Below are 24,237 nucleotides of genomic sequence, written 5' to 3'. Positions count from 1 at the left end.
AATAAGAAGGCTTGCAGTATGGGGGAGCTGGAGATGCGCATGCGAGTGTTGACTCGACTCAAGATTAGATCCAGGTTGACCCAGTGTCGAGGTACCTGCACCTGTGTAGCCAGTCCGGGCTCAAGGTTCCATAGATCGGCCCAAGATGAAGGAGGTGAGGACCACGCGCGGAGGGTATCCGTAAGGCAGAGCTCGGCCGACGTTTGGGGGCGTTGGACGGAGGGGACACTACGAAGGAGAGGAGAAGGGCAGCAGGGGAGTGACATGTACTCTGTACGGAGCAGGAGGACTGTTTGTATGTAAATGTCTAGCAAGCCATACGGGCACTACGGTGGTTTAGACTCGGAAGGCAGGCGATGGTGATGCGGGAAGGGGCATCGTAGTGAACCTGGTTGAGCCGGCTGGGCCTTAGGTTTCCATTGCTCTCCAGGTAAAAGTGAAGGCTCCCTTTTGGCTTACATCGGGGCACGGCCAAAGAAAGCCAATGCAAGGCAGGCAACCAAACAACCAACTGGAGGACGACGACGACGGGAACAAGATGCGGACGAATGGCAGCCGCCGCCGCCACACAGACACACACCTTAACGGTCAGTGACTCTTCGACGGACCATAGTGTGACTCGACAACAGCAAACGGTGGGCGACTAGGGACTAGATTGGCAGAGTAAGGTTCACGGCGTTTGGTGTCTGTTCTGGCTGCCGTCCATTCCCTCTTTTGCCTTCAATACCTAGCCACCTACCTAGCCTACATCGAGACAGGTGTGGCAGGTAGTTGGGAGGGAAAAAGAAAAAGGACGAGAGAGAGAGAGAGAGAGAGAGGGACGGACCAGACACACCACGTACTCGGACGAGGCAGGAGTGACAGTGCTGCGTGGGTAGGAGGTAGCTGCGACATCCGAAAAAGTGAAGTAGCAAGTACACTACCATGGAGCACCTCTCCATTGCCCCTGCCCGCCCGTGTTGCTCCAGTTCCAGCTCCAGCTCCTGCTCTGCTTCGGCTCCGCATGAACGACGGAGGCGTCAACATCAGGAAAGAGGCGCGGGAAGCCAGCAGGAAGGAAGGAAAGAGTTGGCAGGCAAGCGCGTCCTCAAGTCCCCCAGTGCAAAGAGCCCAACCTCGACGAATGATAACACGCGAGAAGGTAAGGTAAGGCAAGCAGAACAGGCGTGACAGGGTATCTCAGTCGACAACAAGCATGGCACGCCCCACCAGCGGAGGAACAACAGACGAGAAAGAAGCAACGACTCGAACTCGCTGGCGGCTCTACCAGGGGCGCCAGGGCATCCAAAGGGAAAGGGACCTTTTTTCTCCCACGGCCGGAAAAGAAGCAATTCTGACGGACCACCCATTGGTCTCTAAGCACCACACTGCGCATGCTCATTAATCGAGACGTGGACCTGCCTGCGACCACTGCCGTCCTCACCGCGCGGCGGATGTGCCTCTTTTCCTAGCACCCATCAATCCATCCACCTCCATGCTGCAGCTTGCAAGAGAGAGTCGACACTCCTCCATTGCCCGAGTGTCCATAACCTCAACCACCTCACCACCATCAGCATCATCGCCCTCTGCCGCTGCACCACGCTAGGTATCCGTACACCGCATCGAACCCGTTCCTGGATCTGCTTCTCGCCACATATCCAGCCGCCAGCGGCACCCGTTCCCAAGTACCGGCACCATCCCAGACGGCCCCCAAAAAAAAGGTCCCCTGGGCCCTCTTTCGAGACGGCGCGCAAGCGAGGGTGTGCCTACACATCCTCTGTCACTGTCCATCCACCGCAACCACTTACACGCATCACCGTCCAATGCAATCTCAACCACCACCTGCTACTTTCCGTCACAACTCTTCAACTCCGAGAAAATTACCAGCAGACGGCTAAGGAGGGGCTCTGAGGCCAAATTCCCATGTTCAACCAGCTCTCAGGCACAGGGGACGGAGCGGGATCCAGCCCGTTACGTGATTGACCCAGTATCTTGGAGACCTTCCCTGGCCAGAGACAAGGTCAAGGTCCTTGTGTTTACTGGAACCCGTCGATTTGCAAGGCAGCTCCAGGCTTTGCCATCCCTCGCCCACCGCCTACGACACAATGCTATGCGGATGGATACGTACCTGGGACAGCGGGACCATTCCTGATTTCATCACCTCTCAAGTTCAAGACCAACATTTCGCGCACAGGCCCGATCCACGTTGCCCATCATGGCCATGCGAACCCGCCCCTTCGAGTAACCCGGTACGCTGGGCTATGCGAAAAGCAGCAAGGCAATTCGAAGAGGCTGGCTCGGCGCCTGTGCCGCTGTTGTCTGAGATATCCGCTGTGCCTGAACCGCTCCAAGCTGGGCTGGGAGGGAGGGAGAGAGGGAAGGAGGGAGGGAGGCTGGTGGGCGCTGTCTTGCAAACGATCGTCGTCCTGCCTTACCAGCTGAGACGTCACCACGCGCAAGCCAATTGCTGGCGTCAATCGTCCGATCGGCCATGACCCCACGATGAAGGGTATCTTGGAAAGCACTCTCTCTAGTACTATGCGTACTGCGCAGCGAGCTCATGCCAAGCCCAAGTTTCATGGCAGGCGATTTCCACAAAACTTTGAACGAGAGCTCCGGCTGGCAGTAAAGGTCGTGGCGGTCACCAAAGGAAATCAACGTCAAGAGCTACGAAATTGCCCAGTCTTTTTACTGCGTTGGTGGATCTTACGGTACCGACGGATGAATATTCTACGACGTGAATGGACAAGGCTGCCGCACAACCGCATTTACGCTGCCATGCTTGACTCATAACCAGACGTTTAGTGTCGGGGGGAGGCCTGTTGTTTAGCCACCCCATGCTCCATGACTGTCTCTCGTGCATACACCAGCCGCTATCCGTCTTCGGTGATTGACCGTCTAGAACGACTGCAACAACTTTTTGGCCAAGGCACACAGAAGAGAATGTCACTGAGGAGCAGGCGCAAGACGACCGAGGCTTCTAGTGTATACGAGATGGGGGGCTCGAAGCCTCCGGCAAAACCGAAGTCTACTACTCAGACAACGACAGATGCTGATATACGCACTTCGGAGACAAGCTCAAGATATTGCACCCACCAAAAACCCCCGAGACGTCGGCAAGCATGTCACAGAGGGTTAAAAAAAAAAATTAAAAAAAAATTGTGGCAGAAACGCGATCTCATACTTCACCACTACAGTGAGGAAGGCGGTCTGTCGGTCGAAGGCTGGGCTTAGGGTCCTGGTACAGGCGGGAGCGCGCTGTGGGTTGGCAATGTCGAGCACCCTGCCTCGCCTTACCAGTTACCGTCATTCCTCACGGATACGGTGGAGGCAATGGAACGCTGGGAACACGGTGCATCGAAGACCTGCAGAAGCAGAGCAGAAGGACAACCCCCCACCCTCCCATGGCGGTCCACGCCGGGCACGACGAATGACAGCTTCGATAATGGCACCCCAAAAGCGCAGCCAAGCCCAACTTCGGGACGCCAGGCCTCTGCCTGGCTGCTCCATCCCTGCTAGCCGCTACAACTAAAACGAGCCTAACGCTCGCCGTGCACACCCTGCTGCCTTTCCCAGAGTTCGCTCCCGCTCCGGATGAATTCACCGTCGCATGGGTGGGCTGCGCGAGGCACTTGACACTTTGCTCCTCAGGGACGATATGGCCCCTGGCGCTGCTGGCTGGCAGAAACTGGCAACTTGGCACGCCGCCTACCAAGTCAACACTAAGCGCTGCAGGCCCGAATCCCAATTTCGCCGACGGTTCTGCCATGTCTCAGAGCCAAAGAGCAGGAGCGGAACCAGAGCTGGAGCAACGAGGAGGAGGAGGAGAAGCAGCAGTAGCAGCAGCAGCAGCAGCGTGCATTGGCCTCCAGGGCATGCAGCATCTACAGCGTGGAAATGTTTCGTCGCTGAGGTGCCACGGTGCGTATGCTTGAAAAGCGGTGTGGGACATTTCTCCCGGAGATGGACGCATTACCTACCGTGGTAGACACTACCTATGATCGACAACATGTTGAGGTGGTAGACGGATATGCATACTCCTCCGGCCCATCAGCTACAGAGCGTGGGTTGTTTGGAGAGTCCGAGGCATTTTTATCGTTCTTTCAAAACTAGAGGCCCAGGAAGCCATGGGTTATGGATTATGGAGCAGTCCGCGAGAGATGTCGTCTTTGCTCCTCAGCCGCGCAAAGCGAGCAATTACAAACAGAAGTCTGCCGACCCTTGACGGGACGTGGATAGCTGCTGCACCGCTGCAAACGACCCTCGTTTTCGGCACATCATTTCCTCGTCCAACAAGCTTTGGATCGGTTACCATGTTGGCATGCATGCGCATCGTCTAGGCGTAACTAACGGTCACTGTTCTTGATCCAATGATGCTCAACGCCGTCGGTTATGGCACACTCCTCCTGCCATGATTCTTCCACGAGTCCTAGCTCACCAAGAATCATGGTGCATGGTGGGGGCTCCAAAGAGCTGTAGATCTCCAGGGGACTCTCTCGCTTATTGTCCTCAAGTGAGTTGCAACAAGGGCTTTCAACGTCGTGCCCGCAAGACACCGGATCTCTATGCGATCTTGGTATGAGCTTCGATCTCAAACCCCTCCACCGGACCTCTGTCCAGTTCAGACTTGCAACGTCGAACTCCACAACTGACTGCATCCTGCATGTGATGGCCACGCCTGGATGCAAACGTTGGATCATGCCTTTGAGGCGATCATGTCTATCATCGATATCGGTTTCCCTTAATCGTCTCCCCGACCCAGTCGACCGTTACGACGCACACCTTGACTGACGCCCACGCACGCGTGGCTGACGAGCCACTGACACTGACACCACCATCCACGCAGCACCCCGCAGGCACGGAGCCCCCAACGTTCGTGTTACATCTTATCAACTTCCCGGCCGAGATCGCGGAGACGGCAACGGCAATGTCAGCGTTTGCCCACCGTTCGGCCGTCCTTCAAGACGTTGAGAGCCAGGCGCCGCAGCGGGGTTTGGCTTGAAATGCCGCAATCTCGATACTGCATGGCACGCCGCTCATCACTCTTCACCAATACACGTGTGGATACTAAGGGTCCCGCCGTACGAGACGATCGGTCTCTTCTTGGCAGGAGATTATTGTATGCATGCAGACTTTGTGTCTCGATGCTGCAGAGCCATTTGGCCCTCTGACTTCTCGGCCATGCACACGTCTGAATACCCTACAAGCAGGCATCTGATATTGTTAGGATACCCTGGGAAGTAAAGACTTGACTTGCGACTTCGGTGCAGACGACCGATCCCTGAGTATGACTTCACAGGAGGAACGGACTCGCTTCGATAATTCGTCTGCAGGCAGCTGGATGCTACCTCGGTTTCAACGTTCTTCGTTGATCATCCTCAGCTGTTCAAACATTTGATGTGCAGGGTGAAATGGGTCCTTGGCCCTCGGGATTTGTGCGACTGGCTCCCTTCCACAGCACTAGAACCAGAGCAGAGAGACAGATACGTAATGTCTTCAACGCCGGACGCGCTCCGGTCGAATGACTCGGCGCCAGCCGATCTAATGAGGCTTGGTCCAGGTTCACCCAAGATGGAGCTCCGGAACGCGGCGTATTGGGTAGAAAGGACACTGCGCCCAATAATTCAAGACAAGCAAGCAGCAGCCTGTGCGCACGACTCCCACGGTGCATGAGACATGAATCAAACAAGAGGAAGTCTGGTCTGGAGGGCCAACGGTTCGGATGATTGAACGAATAGAGCAACGCTCGAGGCTGAAGAGGCAAGACTTAAGGTATCGGCGAGCTCCAGAGGTGGCGCACAAAACAGAGCCACCGATGAAGCCGCAATTTAGTTGCAAGAAACAGCAACAGCCTTCTCGGAAAGCCTTCTAGATGCGTCAAGATGAAATGCCAGGACATTGTTGACTGCACGGGCAAAGGCTACCAGTCGGTGTGAAGGGTCCGTATTCTTCTTCGGGCTTTGCTGTGGGCGAACGTGGCAGGGCGGAGGCGCACAGAGGACCCTGACCCTAGCAAGGATTGTGGAAGGTTTCTAGAAGACGGTTCGGGCTGAAGAATGAGGCGGCGCAACCAGATTGGACTGCCCCTCACCTCATCAACAATACTCCGTGCGACGGGTTTACGAATACACTAATCACATTCGTAGGGGACCTGGACCTTGCGCGTGGGCGTTCTCGCTGCTACCAAAGTAGACTCGTCGGACGCGGCAGCATGCTCTGCCACGCCATGCCATGCGTACCTCGGAGAGAGCCAGAAGGCTTCATCCAACCAGCGGTGAGCACGGGGTGCAGACTGCGGATGGATGCACCGCATGAGGACGAGGACCCTGAATCGGAAGTGTGGAAGTGCTGTGGGATCATGGACGTGGACTGCATGACTAGGTCCCTGAGTATCTAGATGGTCTGAAACGCAAGGACTTTCGAAACTCGTCGAGGGTTAACCTAAGGTAAAGTCACCTCCTATTTCCGCACCGACCCCAACTGTGCACACACGATGCCACGCTGGAGAGTTTGGGCTCGGGCAGTTTGAAGTTGCACTGGACGGCGACGGGACGAGTTTCGTTCACCGCCCTTGCATTCTGACTTAGCGACCGCCAAGAACAATGTTTAGAGCTTCTTGGTTTTTTTTGACGCCCAAATGGTCACCATCTGGTTGACGTTGCGAAATACGGTCTTGGTCCTGAATACGTTGGCATCTCCAAGCGCCGACATTGACACCCTCGGAAAGACAGACCACAGCTGCAGTTCCATTACAACGGAAATACGAGGAGGTGAGATACAGGATTTGCATTATCCGTCAATTTCAACGACTGAAATCGGGCTCTTGGTCCGACAGAGTCGCATTCAATCCCTTCCTATGGATATTTACCTGAGAAATTTCAACTTTTGCAATTTCCGCCGAACATGGCCGAACCCGGCGGTTTGGCCAGCAATTGTGAGACAAAGAACCAATGTTATCAACCTTCAAGGGGGGGGGGGGGGGGGGGGGAAACAAAAACTACAGATTACCGACACATGTCAACACCACGTTCCTGGATGACATCTGGGGTACACCAAGCAATTGCACCAACCTGCAGAGTGGTGTCAAAAGGAAAGAATGTCAGAAAGCCCAGGCTGAACATCAGCCCATTTGCATCCTGACTGATCGCACCTGACGAACAGGCTTCTAGAAGAGTGATGGAGGCGGCTAGAAGCCGGCGAATACTGCCGAAGACCAGGCGCATGCTCTCGGCCTCGCCCGATCAGACGGGCTGGTTTACTCAGCAAGTGCTGGGGCTTCACCTGAGCCAACAATGATGATTCACGAATAGCTTCAGTGGTCACAGGACTGGGACCAGCGCCAGCAAGCCGAAGAAAGTCATTGTAATCCACAGCCTCAAAGGACAAAAGTCGGCGAGCAGAATGGTCCCCGGCCCAGAGGTTAGTGAAGTTACGGACTCCCCGCGGCATGGTTTGGCTTTCGGCATTTGAATTACATAACGCTCTTCAGCTGCAGCAAACGGCGAAAATAGGAAGCGCCGCCAAAGTGGCCAGACTGCCAGCCTGATGGGAATTGGAGGCCGGGCGCCTTGTGTCTTTCGAGGCAGTGGGTTTTTTGGTGTCTAGGCCAATCAGAAGCATCTGTTGGCTGCTTACTCAGACGACGGAAATTTCTCGGTGTCTGCTGGGAAAGTTCGCCTTTCGCAGAGTCCACTGAAGGCGGCTGCAGAACCGCTACAGTTCTACCCGTACTGCGCCGTAGGGCGCTGAACTCAACGACGGCCGGGCGGCAAAGACCGGGCAGCTAGGGCCCATTACATCATGCCGGAGCTCAACCTCATGGCACGATTCTGGGTCCTGTGCGAGGTTTTTCGTCCCCGCGGCGTGGATTTTAATCGCCGTTCGGCGTGTCACCAGCAATTTTTTTTGCCTTCCAGCATTGAATGCCAGATATAAGGACCATTGGGTGTCGACTTCAGCCTCGTTTGCTTCATCCGCCTCAGTCACAACATCCACTGAAGAAGAGAATCAGTACCTGTACCTGCGATACCGAGAAACCAACTCAGCACACAAACACGGGACCAACCAAGAGCTATATTCCCAGCTAATCCCCGATCTGTCATCGATCCGTCACCGGCGCTATCGTACGACATCATCTTCCCCACGACCAACAATCCAAATCCCGACGACACCAAAACCCTCAGTCGCGCACACCTAGAACCACTTGCGCGCAACTTTTTGCAACCACCTAACGATCAGCATTTCTGTGCATATCAGTCTCCCAACCAACGCACATTACCAAACGCAATCATGAAGGTCCTCAGCAAGGAAGAGGAGGAAGCCCACTACAAGGTCGTCGTCAAGGGCGGCCTCATTGGCGGTTCCCTCGGTCTGGGTGTCGGTCTCGCGGGTGTCATGATCGCCTCGAGGCGCTACCAGTCCTTCCGCTCGTTGACCCTTCCCTTCCGTTCCTTCCTTGTCACGTCGTCGGCGACCTTTGGAGCCATTGTCAACGCCGACCGCGCATCCATCCGCTTCGGCCACGAGAAGGACCCCATGTTCGGTTACCAGGACGCGACGGCGCGGGCTGTCGCCGAGGCCAGAGCCAACGAGACGTCGATGCAGAAGTTCACCGCGTGGGGCCGCGAGAACAGATACTCCATCGTCTTCACCTCGTGGCTCGCCTCCATGGGTGTCGCCCTCGCCCTCGTCAACCGTAACAAGTACCTGACCGGCGCTCAGAAGCTCGTCCAGGCTCGTGTCTACGCCCAGGCTCTGGCCCTCGTGATGCTCGTCGTCACCGCCGCCTTTGAGATGAACGACGTCAAGACCGGCTCCGGCCGCTGGGAGACGGTCATGATCATCGACCCCGAGGACCCGGAGCACAAGCACCTGATCGAGAAGAAGATCCACAAGGAGGAGTACGAGGGTCAGGACCTGTGGAAGGGTAAGTTCACCTACGTCATACCCCCCAACACCAAGCTATCTCTCCCACGTCGAAACCCATGCTAACGTATGTCGCCAACAGACATGGTCGCTGCCGAGGAGCGTCGTATCGCTGCCCGCAAGGCTGCGGAGCAGAAGTAAACGCCTCAGATATCAGCACCGTTACGATATGGCCAACCTACGCATCTACCCTTAACCGACATTCATCTTGTACGATGGCGAGCCTTTGAATTTTGTTTTTATTCCCTTATTTGTCGTCACCGCGTTAAAGCAGCTCTTCATGAGCTGTAAACGAAAACGTCTCCTCTCCTGGAAAGTCAGAGGAGTAGAGAGCTGGACTGGAGGCTTGCGTTGCATTGCTGGCGTTAACGGAAAGGGCGGGCGACTGCGCAGGCTGTGAACCTCACCATGATGCAATACCCCGTCATGAGTGAAGCCGATTTCAGATTAGAAGAGATAGTCGACTTAGACGGTCCGGGGTTACTACAACCTGACGATTCCAAAAACGGTCAGAAAAGGAGCTCTGTAATGCAATCCCTGTTTTAATGTTATCTATTCTGCTATCCTGCCTCTGTTGTCTTCTTTTGATACGCGGGTGCGTGGTTGATGCTTGAGCTGCCTCGAGAGCTGGGGTGGTAACGAATCGAACTTGGCGAGCCCCTCGCACTCTGTCCCTCGTTTCCGTGAGCCGTGAATAGAACATGCAGTATGGTAGATCGCTGTAATGTGTAACCAGGTATCCTTTTGGAGAGCATTCTCCAACTCTCGAGTTCCCCGTCGTACACAGGAACCCCAAACCGGTGACAACGGCAAGCCAGGCGCACCACCCCCGCCGTCGATCATCCAGTCTCTGAGTCGCGTTCACTTCAACCCCAACCAACCCCTCCCCTCCTCCGGCCTACGGATGGATAGCTGCTGCAGACATCTTCCCCGCTCACCTCCCCCTAGGTCAATATCCTCCCGCGACGAGACAGTTAACAATCTCCTGGGAAGTTCAGCCTTTTTTTCTTCATGTTCTTCGCCTGAAACATATTCGGTGATACCGAAAGAGAAAACGAAAAAGGGACAAAGTTTGATAGACATTGTATTTCTCTCTTCATGTGCGTACACTCTGCAGTACGAAAGGCCAGAGACAGCTTGCTAGGTTGTCCTGATATCCTGCAGTGCCAACTACCAATACCTCAAGGTGAAAGACAACACCCCACCATCTCAGTGTATGTCACGATGGACCCATGTCGCCTGGAGTAACCTATCTCTCCGTCTCCCTCCTCACCGGATAACCACTTCGAGCTGGAGCAAGTGAACCGGCCCGGTGGCACGCTTCTCAGATGACGTACCTGCCATTCAACCTCAATGTAGACTGACTCGTTTCCTAGAGATATGATGATATGATATGCAAGTCACGTTTGATCTGCCCAGCGGGCCAAATTAGACAGCATTGTCACGTCTTTTTTGTCGCAAATTACAACATCACTTCTAAACGGAGTTTTTGGAGTGTTTTTGTATTGGTTTACAGTATTCCAACCGAGAGATAAAGAAAAATGCATGCCTGCCTGCCGCCCACCGGGGTTTTATGAAGCCGTTCCGTCATCAAACATAAATACTGTAGTAACTCGGAGGGTTTGTAACGATACAGAGTAGAACAGGATACGAAACACCACACACACGCACGCACGTTTAGTTGAGACAAAGAGAACAACTAGCTAGTATAGATAGCAGCAATAATTAGACGCGCGCGCGGGGAGGGAATGGCCTCAAACCTCGATGGTGAAATGGCTGATTTGGGAATAATATGCATGCACGGCCAGCTCCAACATCCATACGTCCGAGAACACCTCGCTCCCGTCGAAGCCACCAATGATGAACAAGCGGCTATCATAGAGGACTGTCCCATGGTACCCACGGCCGCTGGGCGGCAGACCATAGACGCGGCGGCGGTCCCAGGTCATGGTCACGAGGTTGAGGAGTAAGACGTCGTTGGAGTACTCATTGCCATCGTGGCCTCCGATGACGAACAGATAGGAGCCGACGAGGGTGGCCGTGTGCGATAGGCGGCGGAAGGTGACGGGGATGGTGACGGCCTTCCAGATGTGGGCATCGACGTCGTAGACCCACACGTCGTTGAAGCACTCACCGCCGTCGGAACCGCCAAAGATGATGAGCTTGCTGCCCACCATGTTGGCTGTGTGATAGCCGCGGGGCTTTGGGCGGGTTTCTCGGACCCCAGGAGGCGGGGCCCGCTCAGGGGGGGAAACGAGCTTCCACGACATCTTGTTCATATCGCTGACGTCTAGGCGCCAGACGTCGTTGAGGGCGCGAACACCATCGCCGCCGCCAAATATATAGATGCCGTTCTTGTACAGACAGGCGGTGTGGGCGCGGCGCTTGGATGGAACACGTTCGCCTATAATCTTGGGCCGATGCCATCTGAAATTTGTCGTGTCGAGTACGTAGATATCATTGTAGTACGCAGGCCCGTCGCCGCCGCCAAAGATTACCAGCTTCTTGCCAACGGCGGTACAAGTCATGGCGCGTAGAGGAACGGGTATCTCGCCGGTGACGTGGGGGACAGACCAGTAGAAAGCATCGGCATCAAAGACGTATAGCTCGTTGAAGCAAGCTCTGGAATCGCAGCCGCCAAAGACAAAGATGTTGGATCCGACAAGCGTTGTGGTATGGGCGCGGAGGGAGGTGTGCGGAGCACCCGATACGGGTGCGCGAGACCAGTACATGCCCGACGATGGAGCTGGAGGCACGTCTGGCGCCGTATTGGGGTCCTGGAGAGGTGGAAAGGGGACATGTGCCCCCCTCGCGGCGACTCGTGCGGCGGCGGCGGCGGTTGATAGCTGACGTGTCGTTGTTGAGGAGGAGGGTATTGAAGCCTTTCCGGCTATGGCGGATGTAGAGCGCATGGCGACAGGACGGCGGCCGTCACGGTCTGAGCCGGGGCCGCCGGCAGACTCGGAGCCGTCGTTGGTGTTGCTGGAGTTGGGAGCATCGACGCCAGTTGGTCGATATGAGGTCGGCGGGGGTTTAGGGGGGTTCGCGCTCGTTGGGGTTGTGCGTGTCGGGGGGACTTGAGAGGGTGCTTGCGAGGCGGATTGGGAGCGTTGGCGGATGGAGAGCTCGGAGTGCTTGCGACGGCGATCTTGACTCTTGGAGGAGAGATGGCCTGGGGTGTGGGAACGGGGGAGGGTGCCACCCGGAACGGAGGGTAGGCGGCGGTGGTGCTCGACGTCACGGTCGCTCAGCTCCTCGAGGTCGTCAGGCAGGCCACCGATGACGCCCGGCGGGGGAGTCTGTGCCGGGCCGGAGATCCTTTGCGAGCGGACGACCTTCGCCTTGGAGGGGGACCGGGGAATCTTGTCCGATGACCTGGCCGAATCAGCCATGGTTCGGCGGGGGAATGGTCATTGCCCCCCTCTCACGAGAATGTGGATTGTCGATGGCGAGCGATTGCGGGCTCAAGGAAGGAGAGGTGGTAGCAGCAGAGGGAGAGCGAGGGAGTAGGCTCGGCTCGTCGTCAGGGACAATTGGTCGGGATCGGTGGTGCAGAGTCGAGGTAGACGCACGTGAGTCGTGAAGGAATTGTTTGCCTGTCGTTGTTGCAGTTGAGATAACTCGGGGGTCGAGTGCTTCTGGTTGTGGTTTTTGGCTGCAGAATGCTGGAGGACTGGAGCCCACCTTTGGTTGCGGCTGCTGCTGCTGCTCGCTTCCCAGTGTTCCCGCCCTCAGCTTCAGGTCTGGTTCGTCTAAGGGAGGTTGATTAGGTCGCGGGTCCATTCATTGCCCACTTCCACAGCTGGAGATTTGCAAGGAGGTGTCTGACGGGGGTGGACCACTGGGTGCTGAGTGTGATCGTTGGTGCTGAAGGAGGTGGTGCTTAGTGGCAGCGCAGCCCGACGAAGTTGCCAGGTGCTAGGTCATGGTAAGGTAAGGCAGGTTGGCAGGGCCGGGTAAGGCCAGCCCGGGCAAGGAAGGCAAAGAAGGAATGGAAGGCACCGGGCTGGCTGGCTGGGCTCAGGTGGGCTGGCCTCGGTGACGGGCCCTTGTTAGTGCGGTCCCATGTCGGCTCAGTTCACCACTCACTTGGGCAGCCTCCATGGGGGGCATTTTAGCTGTCTTGGTCCCTAATTCTATCCACGTATCAAATCTCCAGGTCAGGTAACCCCCTCGCCAAACCCAAGCTCGGACCACCACGGCCCCTGCATTGGCCTGTCGTGTTCCCCGACCCTTCTGTTCCGCGCCGCTGTCACCGGTCGGCCGGGGTCCCTCTGATTGGTCGCGTGCGCTGTCGACAGTGTGCACTTTGGCGCATCAAGTCTTGGTTATTCAAACTTCAGATGGAAGTTGTTCGGGGGCTGCTCGTGCTTGGCGCTCAATGTCATGTAGCCACAGCAGTCTGGTACGCTGTCAACCTGCCTTTGCATGCAGTTAGCTAGTTGGCATGGGGACTGGCCTTAAACAAGAAAAGCAATCTTCAAATTGATTGCAGAGGGTCCAATATTACCCCACGTCTTAAGTGAAGTACCTACCACGTCGCGTCTCGGCGCGTCTGAGTGGTGACATTCGCCAAATAATTGTTGAAGTTGCCTTCGAGACACCTTTGCACGGAATGTCGGCTACAGTTTATCACCAAAATCATCTAGATTCCTTCAACATCCTCCTCACTCACAATGGCCGGCACCAGAAGACCCATAGGCGTCTCCAAGAGACCAATGATACCAATGAAGAGACCTATCGACACTTTCGACTTTGCAGAGACATCCCCAAAACGTCATCACCCGGACCCGCATTCGACGGAGGGCATTCTGTCACGTATCGCGCTATCCGAACTCAAGTCATGTTTCCAGGAAATGCTCTCTGATCCCCTCTGCGGGCAGGCCGTTGAAGCACATCTCCAGGCCTACGCCAGCAAGGCCTTGAAGGCGGAGAGCGAGCGAACCAAACGGCGAGCAGACGAGATTCGCAAGAAAGCGTCCAGGGCTGTAGCCAAAGCCACAGAGGATGCATACGACCCCCAGAACCGCACATTTCATATTGAACATATAGGGAAGGCAGTCGTTCCCTTTGTGAGGCATGCTCTCGATCTTTGGCGCTCTGGCTCCAGGGCAAATGCGCCATCTTTGGTTTTTGACCTGTTGATGGACTTCGCCGACCGGCTTATCTGGAAAGAATGGGACTTCAGCGTTTGTGGGGACAATGAGGATAACGACTATGTTCATCTCGATATCGAGGACATTTTTGTAGGCATCGTCCGGGAAGAGCTTGAAAGGTGTGAAGATCCCAAGCAGTGGCTCCAGCGTGATAAAACGAAAGACTGGGCGTCAAAGGTCAACAGACTGAACACGAGCATCGACGAGAACAACATCAATAAAAGTTCTTGCCACAAGTATGTGCGTCTCAAGCGATTGCTTGAGACCGGCACTGAGAAGGACTAGGCATTGCCCCTCAATGCGGAGCGTCTCGGTCGAAAATTGTGGCCGGATTTGGGGAAACGATGTGTAGGTAAATCTACGTTCGGGAGTACGCTTGTCCAACGACGATGACCTGGTCGGATCAGTGGTTATCAAGATACTTAGGATGAGAGAGCAAAATCTTCGTGTAAATGCGGTGGGCATGATAGTATCTGTATACCTCTGAAGTTTTCACCAGCGTGACCCACTGCTCTTACAACTCTCGCAATGAAATTCACTGGCTCCCTGAAAATACGCATGGGCTGTACGCCTATCACTTGGCACTATTTGCGGCCGGGACGCACGCTCAAGTAACAAAAGCCTTTGGTAGGCTGTTTCTTTCCGTCCAACCGGACTCATAATCATCTAATTATATCCAGCCTGGCCTATGACAATTCATCAGTAATCCCACGCTGTATTTCCAGTAGCTCTTAGACTCATTCAAATCGCGGAATGAATAAATCTGGTTATTCTCTATACCAACAAATGAGAGTCGCCCCAAGAATCAGATGAATCATCATGAAAGCGCCAACCGCCCACGCAAGTAGAACTTCTGCCCCCCCACTCTGACGATACTAGCATTGGTCAAACCCCACATCATCAATCCGGGGTAGTTCAACCAGAGATACACTTCCAACGCCCTTCAAAAGACGCCCATCGGCTATCTGGCTTGTGTAACCTAGCCTCATCTCCGAAAGTAACTCCTCCACCAGACAGCTCATGAACGTCATCTCAGGTTTGACGTTACACCAACTTAACCTCCGAAGCCTTTCCCCATCGGAATAAGAGGGCAACCCGTGCCGCCCGTCGGAGTTTCATCATATTTGCAGCGCAGAAACTATGATAAGCTGGCAACTCATTCTGCCCTACCGACATTGGATGACGTAAATGCTCTCCACGCTAGTCTGGGTGCTGGCCAAGGAAGTTGGGGAGTCTCGACTCAGTGAGGGTTGGTTGCTGGGCAGTGCCGCGGGTGCTCGCTCTATCACGACATCGTCCACCGTTATATGCGAGTTGTCGACTGCAAACGCTATCCAAACGGTGAATATTAGAGGTTAGATCCGGGTCATGTCCCCAAAGCAGATCCCCTCGGATTCGGGACCCCTGGAAATAGCACATCGTACGTGCTCCAACCAGGGTCCTGGAGACACACGCAACCTGGTCCCACGTCCGGAGCTTTTTAGGAGGTCTTGGAGAGAAGTCTTGGAGCGGAGCCCCGGAGGTTGGATATGGGAAAACAGTCCGCAGTCGGGGGACTGAAGATGCCGCCGAAGCACGGAACATGATTCAGTCCCAGCTTCCTGCCAAGGCCCGGGGCGGGTTCTAGACACAACGTGTATTGGATGGGGCACAGGAATAATAAACCGCACCGGAAGGAATTCCCCATACAACGTTGATCACCTCCGTGCAGCCCACGCGGGCTCCGATATGATATCTGACTTGCGTCATAATCTTGCCAACTCTGACGAGTCTGACGAGCACACGATGGGTCGGCTAACGGTGCCGTGCAACTTCCACGACTCAAGCCACGACACACTCATGAGAGCATGAAGCAGCTGATGTACGCACGTTGCAAAGTCTCCAGCGTTATCATCCAAACTCGGAGCGTCCCGCTGACTATCGATGGGGAGACGAGATTAACAACAGTTCAGACAAGGTACGAAGCGAGGCCTAGCCAAGAAACGAACATCCCCTTTACCAAGATGAGAGACAAATGTATCGTATACAACACCCTCCCAAAGCCGGAAGTACCATCTACATTCGCCCTCGCTTGAGCTGAATCCTGGGAGAACATCACCACCTTTCTCCGATGAACTGCAGAAAGATCGATCTACGTCACTCGTCCCCACCAATATACAACCCACCGGCACCGGTTTCTGCTTCTGGTCTCTCCCCAAGAGCCCCGGGGGCGGCGGGTGTCCATTCGCTGGAGGGTGGTGGGCAAATCCCACCTCTCGAAATATCCGGATGTTGGTGTGAGAACCGACGGCTCGGATGCGTTTGCGAGAATGGCACGGATACGTTCCGGCAGGCAACGGGATTTGTGGACAGACGGTCTGACATGGGATGTGAACTGGTCCATGACTCGTTTGCACCGAAAATCCGGTCCACGTACGACCGGCGGAGGTCGTCGACGCTTGGGGTTTCCCTGGAAGGGTTACACAAACTCCCCGCTAGCGCGGAGTGGGGCCGACAGCACCAGGTCCTTAGAAGTTTCTGTCGCTGGTTTTTTCATCGCTCTCCGATATGGTGTAGTGGCCAACATGATGCCCTCTCAACCTGATGAGAGGTTAGGCATAGCCCCGAGTTCGATTCTCGGTTTCGGAACGTTTGCTTTTGCTTTTTGAATTTATTGCGTCAAGCGTCCCGTTGGCGATCATTTGCCATCGTCCGAAGTCCCTCCTCCAAGTGAAGGCAGCAGGTATTGACTTGGCACTCGTTATACCTCTTGCCTTTGGTCGGCCTGAGTCCATCAGGCCACCTCTCATGACGGTCTGTGATTTTCAGAGAAAGACCCTCTCCGCTAACTTTCCTCAGCCCATTATCTTGACGTGTTCCAAGACGTGCGGGAACATCTATCCGAGAGGGGCATGATGGAAGCCAACGCTACCTTGGTAAACGAAACCAGCATCTTTCATCTACGCAAACGTATCGTTGCTGTTCCTATCGATGTATGGAACGGTGAAGCAGCGAGCTCCCTCGGACTGGTCATATTTGTAAAAGCAGAGAGCGTGAACTTTCTAGCTGGAACAACCAACCTCCTTACCTGCTCCATCGACGCATGCTGGGTAAAGGCCAAAACGTTCATCGAGATGTCGCCGTCGAGTGGCGTGATCGAGCACGACTTCAATAACGGGAGGGTCTATAGCAACATCGAAGTTGAGCTAGACACAAGACTGAATAGGCCTTTGTGGCGTGTTCCACTAAAGGCCCCTTCGGCCAACTCAACTCGGGAAGGTATAATCCGCCTGAAGCCTAGCTGGTACGAGTCGCTCCATCCACCAGTTTACGATACTCCCAACGGACTTGCTGGAAACATTTCAGAAGGTCGACACAGGACCACCCTAGAGAGAATTCTGGACTTAGGCTTTCACAACGATGTGATGGATCCGGTCTCCATTCAGGAGAGGATCGTCACAACCATCGTGGAAGCCCTATCGAGATGCGGCAGTACTCCTAACAGCGATTCAAGCAGGTTTCTGGAACCTTTGCAAAGATGGCGTGTCGGAGATATTCTCAGCCCTCCGGATGAAACCGCTGCGAGAGCTCTGGTTAAGAGAGGTAAGCCTGCAGAGAATTTTCTTCTTCCCAAATCTGTGGCAGGTTCGAACGAGTTCGGCTCAGCACGAATGATTGTAGAGGCTCACTACGGAGGGTATGCCATGATGACGTCTGGCTGGTTTGGGTACTTTTGCATTTTCATTCTCATGGCCCATGCGGTTATGGCGATAACCCATCTGCTAGTCTGTATTTACTCGCGACGGACGGGACACGCCTGGAGCAGCATTCTCGAATTCATCGCCTTGTCGTACAAATCGAACCCCCCGCCGGAGCACATTCTCAGCAATACTTGCGCTGGTGTCACATCCTTCAAGACAGTTGAGTCAATGGCATGGGTGGAAGAGACACAAGAGACCGTAAACATCGTCCATGCCTGGATGTTTCCATAGACCGCTGTCATTATCAGGCCTCCTGGCGCGATCGGAGACTGATAGATCCAAGAACGGTAACGTAAGGTTGCCAGGGACTCCATAATCGACCACACCATTCGATACACACACAGTTCTAGCTGCGGGTATCTGGGTCTCGAGAGTGTATCTCTGCTTCGAAGAGAATTTAAGATTCGTCAGGCCGAAAGGAGTTCGCGCCTGGCGGCGATCTAGGAAGTCAAGAGACCTCAGGTGCAGAAACCGCATGAGATCGTGAACACGGGCTGATGAGCCGTCAATGCCCATGTGTCAGACATGTAAGCTGCGGATGGTTGGACGTAAATGCTTTTGCTGATAAGCCCAGTCGTGATTTGATAGTCAACATGTGTCCTGGGGCGCGCGGTACTGGCGAGATAATGGCTGTGAAGAGTCGAGAATCCAGGTACCTGACTGAATCTTGGCAGCAAGCTGTATAACGCCAGATTTGACATCGTCCTGATCTTTATTTCCCTGCAGCTCTGAACCGATGAAGTATCCTTGTAGGTTGAAGGAAGTCAGAAAAAGGGAGACGGCGGTCGGCAGTATATGTATAGCGCATCGAGATACAGCAACAGCCCTAGACTGGCTTATGAGAACCTTTGGGGGCTCCGGCTTGTCTTTGCCGATGAATGCGACGATGCCGAGACCAACGGCTCGTAGAATTGGTCGCCAGCGCCCCCGGAAACCGTCAAATACCCTCACGACGAGCCTCCAGACGATCTATAATGCAAGCGTCAAGTAGAATCGAGCCGAAGAAGATGACATGGCCGGAATTTGTGCAGGGTAAGGCTGCGAGAAGACATTGCGCTACTCTTCTGAAGAGGCTGGCTTCATATATAAGCTTGTGCGTGGAGCCTTCCTCGGACGTAAAAGGCAAGGCTGCATGCCTATTAATCCTCGGCGGCTACGTCCAAGGAAGTTGGGGGCCAAATGAGTGGCTAGGCAGTGGTCACCCGCATGTTTTCTGCAGAGCATTTGGGGATAATGCAGACACGCCGCCGCTGGATGCGCAGGTGGGGTTGCTGCACTGCCCTGTGTAACAGCATCGTCTAGGACCATTGGGCAGGATCTCACCGAAGAGGAGGGTTAGCACCTTGGTAAGAAAGCCTCGTTTTATCAACGAGCTCCTTGAAGGCCACAAGCGTCAAGAACCAGTAGAGGCATCTATTACTCGATCAGTGGCTTAAACAGCCTTTTCAATCTTGCCCTTCGCCGTGGGCTTTCTGAACTTGCCAGCCATCATCCCGGAAGCCGCGATGGATACCGAAGAGCACAGAGGTATCAGCTCGGTTTTTTTCCCTCTTCTCTAACGCCGAATAAACCCTCAAAATTGCCATCATAATTTCCATCAAACCATGTCATACTGATCCGGGAACAAAATAGCGTTCGCCATCCCGACCAGAGCTTTCACTGTTGGGCTCCTCCCCTCTCGATCTTCCCAAGGCAGCAAGCCCATAGCCCTAAGCCCATCTTCGCCGCCCGCATCGCTGACCTCCTGAACACCAGGTCGACCAAGGTGAGAAATCTCTCCGCGTCCGCCCCCAAAATCCGGACTAGGTTGGCCAAGGAGAAACGCCTTTCTCTGGCGGGCGAGGTACAGAGCGTTCGTTTGTGTAAGTGGGCAGGCAGGAATATACATGATTGTTGCGGGCAGGGCCGATGGCGGCACCCTGTCGACGCCATAAACCATATCCGGGTGCCATACGACGTAGTCTCCAGGCCGAACAGGGGGGATGCGAACGAGGGACTTGTCAAACTGCAGGTGAGGATGGAGGGAGGCGTTCAGCTCTTGCGTATACGACGGGACGGCACCCTGGATGATGCTTGTCTGCATAAAGTCGAGAGACCAATTCTCGCGGGCGAGAAAGTTCGCAGCCTCAGGAGACGGGTTCAGTGGAGAAAAGAAAGGTCGTAGAAGGAAGTAGGCAGTTGCGAGCTGAAGCATCGGGCATAGCAGCAGGGTGCCGTCAGCGGGATTGATGTCTGACATGGAAAGCCAGCCCTGGAACATGCGGAACATGCTGCATGAGCCCGCGCCATTGTAAAGATCCGATGTGACCTTGAGCCGGGTGCTGCATTCCCAGGGGTCGTAGTCCTCCCACTTTCCATCCCATATGCGTTGATATGTGCCGGCGTTTCCATACCCGTCACTCTCCCATCGTTCAACACTGCCGCCGTCAACGTGGGCGTTCAAATGCCAGAACTCGTCGCCTGGCGCACGAATTCGCAAACGGTCTGCGTAGGCCACGGGCAAGTCCACTGCCACCGAGGCGTTGGGGTTCCTCGAGCGCCAAAGGCCCATCAAAAACCGCTGCGCTGCAAGGACATTTGGATGAGCTCGACCCTTGATCTGAGCAGGCGACCAGTAGATTCCAAACAGATGGGGGTCACGCGTCGGCCACCCTCTGGTCTCCGGATTATCGGCGAGGTACGTCTCTGTCTCCTCCCGCCAGTCTTGAGCTTGGTCCGGCGGAATCATGTTGCGAATCACGGCGCCACCTCGGCGTCGGAGCTTTGCGGCAAATTCGGAGACGCGGGCATGGTCCTTGAGTTCCGAAAAGTCGATGGTGGGGATGATGTCAGACTTTGTTACTCCTATCAACGCAATCTCGGCCCGGAGGGCAACCAGCAGCCGATTCCAAGAATCCACTATCGCCGTCTCCTTGCCCGCGATGAGGCTCCGCTTGATCTGGGCGAACCTCGGCGGGAGTGGAATTGGCCCACCGTTCTCTGAGAATATCTCATCTGCTCGCATGAAGCCTCTCGGGCGGTTGTCCATTGCTGGAGGAAATGATTGCGACCAGAGTAAGCTAGGTGTGTCAAACGGCGAAATGTATTGTGAAAAGAGGTTGGAGGAGTAGGGCATTGATGAGAAATCTGGTGGTTGTGGAGGCGGCATGTCGCCAGCGGCCCCAAATTGGGCCTGCCCTCCGAATAATTCATCGTCCATCGTGTGGGACGAGAAACAAGTTGCACACGACGTGGTGGAAGACCTCCGTATCGTCGGTGTGCTGGTGGTCGTGTGAATGGATTGGATATGCACTGGAGTAACGGTGGTCTCGGCGCCCGCCGTCTGGGATCCGGGGTCTTGCAGATCACGCGTGCCGGAAAAAAATCGGGCGCCTGAGCTGGAAATTGTGCTTTGCTGACTGCGCTGTGGCCGGGCCGCTGAGCCGCTTCAATCGTCGTTCGACCCAGCTCTCTTTATAAACCCAATGGGAAAATCATCGCCCAGAGAAGACGAATGAGATCCAACTTGCAATGCGGAATCTTGGGCAGCATTCGTGGCCTCGGGACGCATGATGTACCCGTGATACCCTCCAGCTGGATATGCATGCACCGCGGAGCTGGCCCGGTAGATCCACGGGCTCCACGGTTCCGTATTGGGTGTAGCCGCCCCGACTGTGGCTATTATGTGCCGTGATGCAAATACGGGACACATATTCCGCCAGTGATCGCCATTTCTGAGAAGCTTATCATGTCGCCTTCCCGCGTTTCGACCGTCTAACTGGACCCTTGTCTTCTACGATCTCGTCGGTGCTCTTCTTTCTCTTCGAAGACGCTGCCTTCGTTGCACCCTTTGGCTCATCCTTCGTGACCTTGGGGCTCGAGGAAGTCTTTGCCACAGAGGCGGTTCCCTCTTGTTTGAGTAAAACATATGCCACCTTCTCAATATCCATTGCTGAGACGTCCAGCCTTTTCATCAGCTTCCGTGCCTCGGCACTGAGAGACTCATACTCCTTCATGTTGTACTTAAGCGACGCTTTCTGGCCCTTGTTGCATAACCAGTAGTACCCCTCATCCGAGAAGAAGAGGACCTGCTCCGGATAGTGCACCGCCAGAAGAAGCGAAGCGGTCGCAGGACCGATTCCTTTGAGTCTGGTCAAAATGTTGAGTGATGCCGATAGGTCTGACACGCCTTGATAGGCCTCCACTCCCTCTTTCACGGTCTTCTCTGCCGTGGAAGAGTCATTTGACGAGACAAGCTTCATCAGAGTCGGGCGAAACTTGCCGTGGCGACTATTTGGGTGTGTCAGACGGACATTCATTCCACGACGAACGTAATCAAACCATGCCGTCATCTCGTGTTGACATCGTTACACTTGCGACTTCGCTATAGGCCGTGAAGTGTAATCAAAGAAGCATGCACTTACAGCTTCCAGTCAACGAGGACCTTGATATCATCATGGTTCATGAGTCGTTTAGGGGCTTCCTGGGAAAAGAGGGCCGGGGCCTCGACGAAACGGAACTGATCCAGCTGTTGCAGGGTCTTCTGACTAGACTTGGCTATATGCGGCAGTTAGGGATACCGTGGGAAAGACTGTTATGAATGCGGGGGAGGCCGCGATCAAGGGCCGACGTACCGCCTTTCGAGGCTGAAATGGAGTCAATCAGAGGTTCATAGTTAGCGAGGAGCTCTGCGAACTCCTTGTTCGTCACCTTATCAGGCGACACGAGCTTGGAGCTTGACATAGTCGCCGTAGCTCAGGAACCGGTGATCGGGGTTGACGTAGCTGGTGGATGCGTTTTCCCAATTAGGAAGAAGCTTCAGCTTGATATGCCAGCCGTTATCTGGAAGGATGAGGTAAGTTGATCAAGTCCCTTTCTCTGCAGGTCGCCGTGTTCGTGAAGTTTGCAGGAAAACGCGATTCGAAGGAGATTACAACGCGTCGCAGGCAATCTTGGAATTTCAATCATCCGTCCCGGGTTGGTATGTTGCGCGTCGTTTTATCGCGTAAGAACTCAAGTACCCGCGACAAGTACGTAGTTCAGCGCTCAGCGGTGTAGGAAAAAGACGAAGCCAACCGATGCAGCGACCATGTGAAACTGAAGGTGCCCAGAAGCTTTCCCCTGCTCCTGACAGTGCTCAGAAACATTGTGGGTCGCTGAAATGAAACGGGAAACCCATCAGCACGTGAAAGCCTCTTGCTCCTTATGTAAGCATCAGTACTACACCCACCTAGTAGACACGGTCTGCTCTTTAATTGAAGCTATCCACACACAAAGTCCCTTGCCAAAAAAACATGGCAGCTGATCAGAAGTTCAGGAGACGGCGATAGAAACGACAGAGACAGAAGTGGGCGGGAAGCAACAGGGGGATGTACAGCTGGAAGAAGATTGGATGAAACGGTCTCTGAAGAGACCTGGGCCGGGCCATTCTATCGGAGCCGAACACTTCAAGATACGTTTTCTGATAGGGAGACTGAAGTGTTTCCAGGCGGTCAAGCTCTGCCCCTCAGTGGAGGCAGCCCGTTGGTCACCGAGTCTGGGGGTCCGTGCATTTTCTTCGCTGAGTCTAGGCTGCCGATCCATGCAGAAGCGCTACGGGGTCGTCCGAGGGAGAAAAAAAAAGTGTGCCGTCTGCGCCCGCTTCAGCAACTTTCGTCCTTTCTCCTCCCGAAACCCAACGATCTTTCACATTACCGCTACCGACTCGCGCTACCAGCTCTCCGGAAGACAACGATTCACCACTTATCCGACTTTCGTCAATCACCAAGCAGTCAAGATGGGCAACGTACGTTCCATACAACCACCCCTCTGGCCCCCACCGCTGATCAGGGTCTTGGTGGAAACAATTTGAGGGGCAGGCTTTTGCTGACATGCCGGACTGTAGGGAGCGAAGGCTCAGCAGAAGCGCGATCGCGCCCAGAAGGATGCGAAGCCCAAGGGCTCTCAGCTCAAGGTGGTAAGTTTGCGTTTCCCCTGAATATGTTTCTTTCGCTAGTCAACATGCGCTCACACGAACAATGACAGAACGCTGCCGCCAAGGACATCCAGTGCCAGATCTGCAAGGCCACCTTCCTCAAGACCACCAAGGCTCCCGCGTATGTCTCCTGTCCCGATACTCAGCGGGCGACACGTTGCCGCAGGTTTTTGCGCGCATGTGCTGACGAATTGTGTCCTCCAGTCTTACCGAGCACGCCGAGAACAAGCACAGCAAGGGTCTTGCCGACTGTTTCCCCTCCTTTGTCGCCGCATAGGCGGATAAAAGCCATATGGTGTGTGTTAGGCGTTGGTGGTAGGGTGTTGATGTCTGGGAGATTGGCGCGGGATGAGGCTGAGCAGCGAGGCGTAGTCTGGTGAGGCAGGGCATTCAGCGAAGGCGTAATATTGGAATTTTGCTCTCTTTATATCGGAAAAAGACAAATACGAGTCCGCGATATAACAAAACCTGGCGATGCTTCATG

General features: G+C 54.7%; 6 protein-coding genes across 6 annotated transcripts; 3 read left to right on the top strand and 3 right to left on the bottom strand.

Moving 5' to 3' along the window:
• Nucleotides 1-8,268: 8,268 nt before the first annotated feature.
• Nucleotides 8,269-9,045, top strand: CGCA056_v009826 (Respiratory supercomplex factor 2-like protein; the record flags this gene model as incomplete). Its single annotated transcript, XM_037325073.1, has 2 exons — nt 8,269-8,905; nt 8,987-9,045. 2 exons carry the CDS (start codon nt 8,269-8,271, stop codon nt 9,043-9,045), a joined length of 696 nt encoding a protein of 231 aa, XP_037176663.1.
• A 1,613-nt stretch (nt 9,046-10,658) lies between these two features.
• On the bottom strand, nt 10,659-12,296 carry HCFC1 (Host cell factor 1; the record flags this gene model as incomplete). The annotated part of the gene is made up of 1 exon (XM_037325072.1): nt 10,659-12,296. The coding sequence occupies one exon, from the start codon at nt 12,294-12,296 to the stop codon at nt 10,659-10,661; it is 1,638 nt and encodes a 545-aa protein (XP_037176666.1).
• A 1,284-nt stretch (nt 12,297-13,580) lies between these two features.
• CGCA056_v009824 (uncharacterized protein) lies at nt 13,581-14,345 on the top strand (the record flags this gene model as incomplete). The annotated part of the gene is made up of 1 exon (XM_037325071.1): nt 13,581-14,345. The coding sequence occupies one exon, from the start codon at nt 13,581-13,583 to the stop codon at nt 14,343-14,345; it is 765 nt and encodes a 254-aa protein (XP_037176665.1).
• A 5,052-nt stretch (nt 14,346-19,397) lies between these two features.
• Nucleotides 19,398-20,828, bottom strand: ybiU-3 (Uncharacterized protein; the record flags this gene model as incomplete). The annotated part of the gene is made up of 1 exon (XM_037325070.1): nt 19,398-20,828. One exon carries the CDS (start codon nt 20,826-20,828, stop codon nt 19,398-19,400), a length of 1,431 nt encoding a protein of 476 aa, XP_037176107.1.
• A 697-nt stretch (nt 20,829-21,525) lies between these two features.
• On the bottom strand, nt 21,526-22,522 carry CGCA056_v009822 (uncharacterized protein; the record flags this gene model as incomplete). The annotated part of the gene is made up of 3 exons (XM_037325069.1): nt 21,526-22,069; nt 22,204-22,336; nt 22,414-22,522. The coding sequence occupies 3 exons, from the start codon at nt 22,520-22,522 to the stop codon at nt 21,526-21,528; spliced, it is 786 nt and encodes a 261-aa protein (XP_037176908.1).
• A 1,033-nt stretch (nt 22,523-23,555) lies between these two features.
• On the top strand, nt 23,556-24,030 carry CGCA056_v009821 (Uncharacterized protein; the record flags this gene model as incomplete). The annotated part of the gene is made up of 4 exons (XM_037325068.1): nt 23,556-23,564; nt 23,664-23,735; nt 23,804-23,874; nt 23,958-24,030. The coding sequence occupies 4 exons, from the start codon at nt 23,556-23,558 to the stop codon at nt 24,028-24,030; spliced, it is 225 nt and encodes a 74-aa protein (XP_037176662.1).
• Between the last annotated feature and the right edge of the window lie 207 nt (nt 24,031-24,237).

Source organism: Colletotrichum aenigma, assembly GCF_013390185.1.
Source record: "Colletotrichum aenigma strain Cg56 chromosome Unknown KSG_Cg56_contig06, whole genome shotgun sequence".
NCBI classification, from domain to species: Eukaryota; Fungi; Ascomycota; class Sordariomycetes; order Glomerellales; family Glomerellaceae; genus Colletotrichum; species Colletotrichum aenigma.
This window is presented reverse-complemented; position numbering and strand designations above follow the sequence as displayed.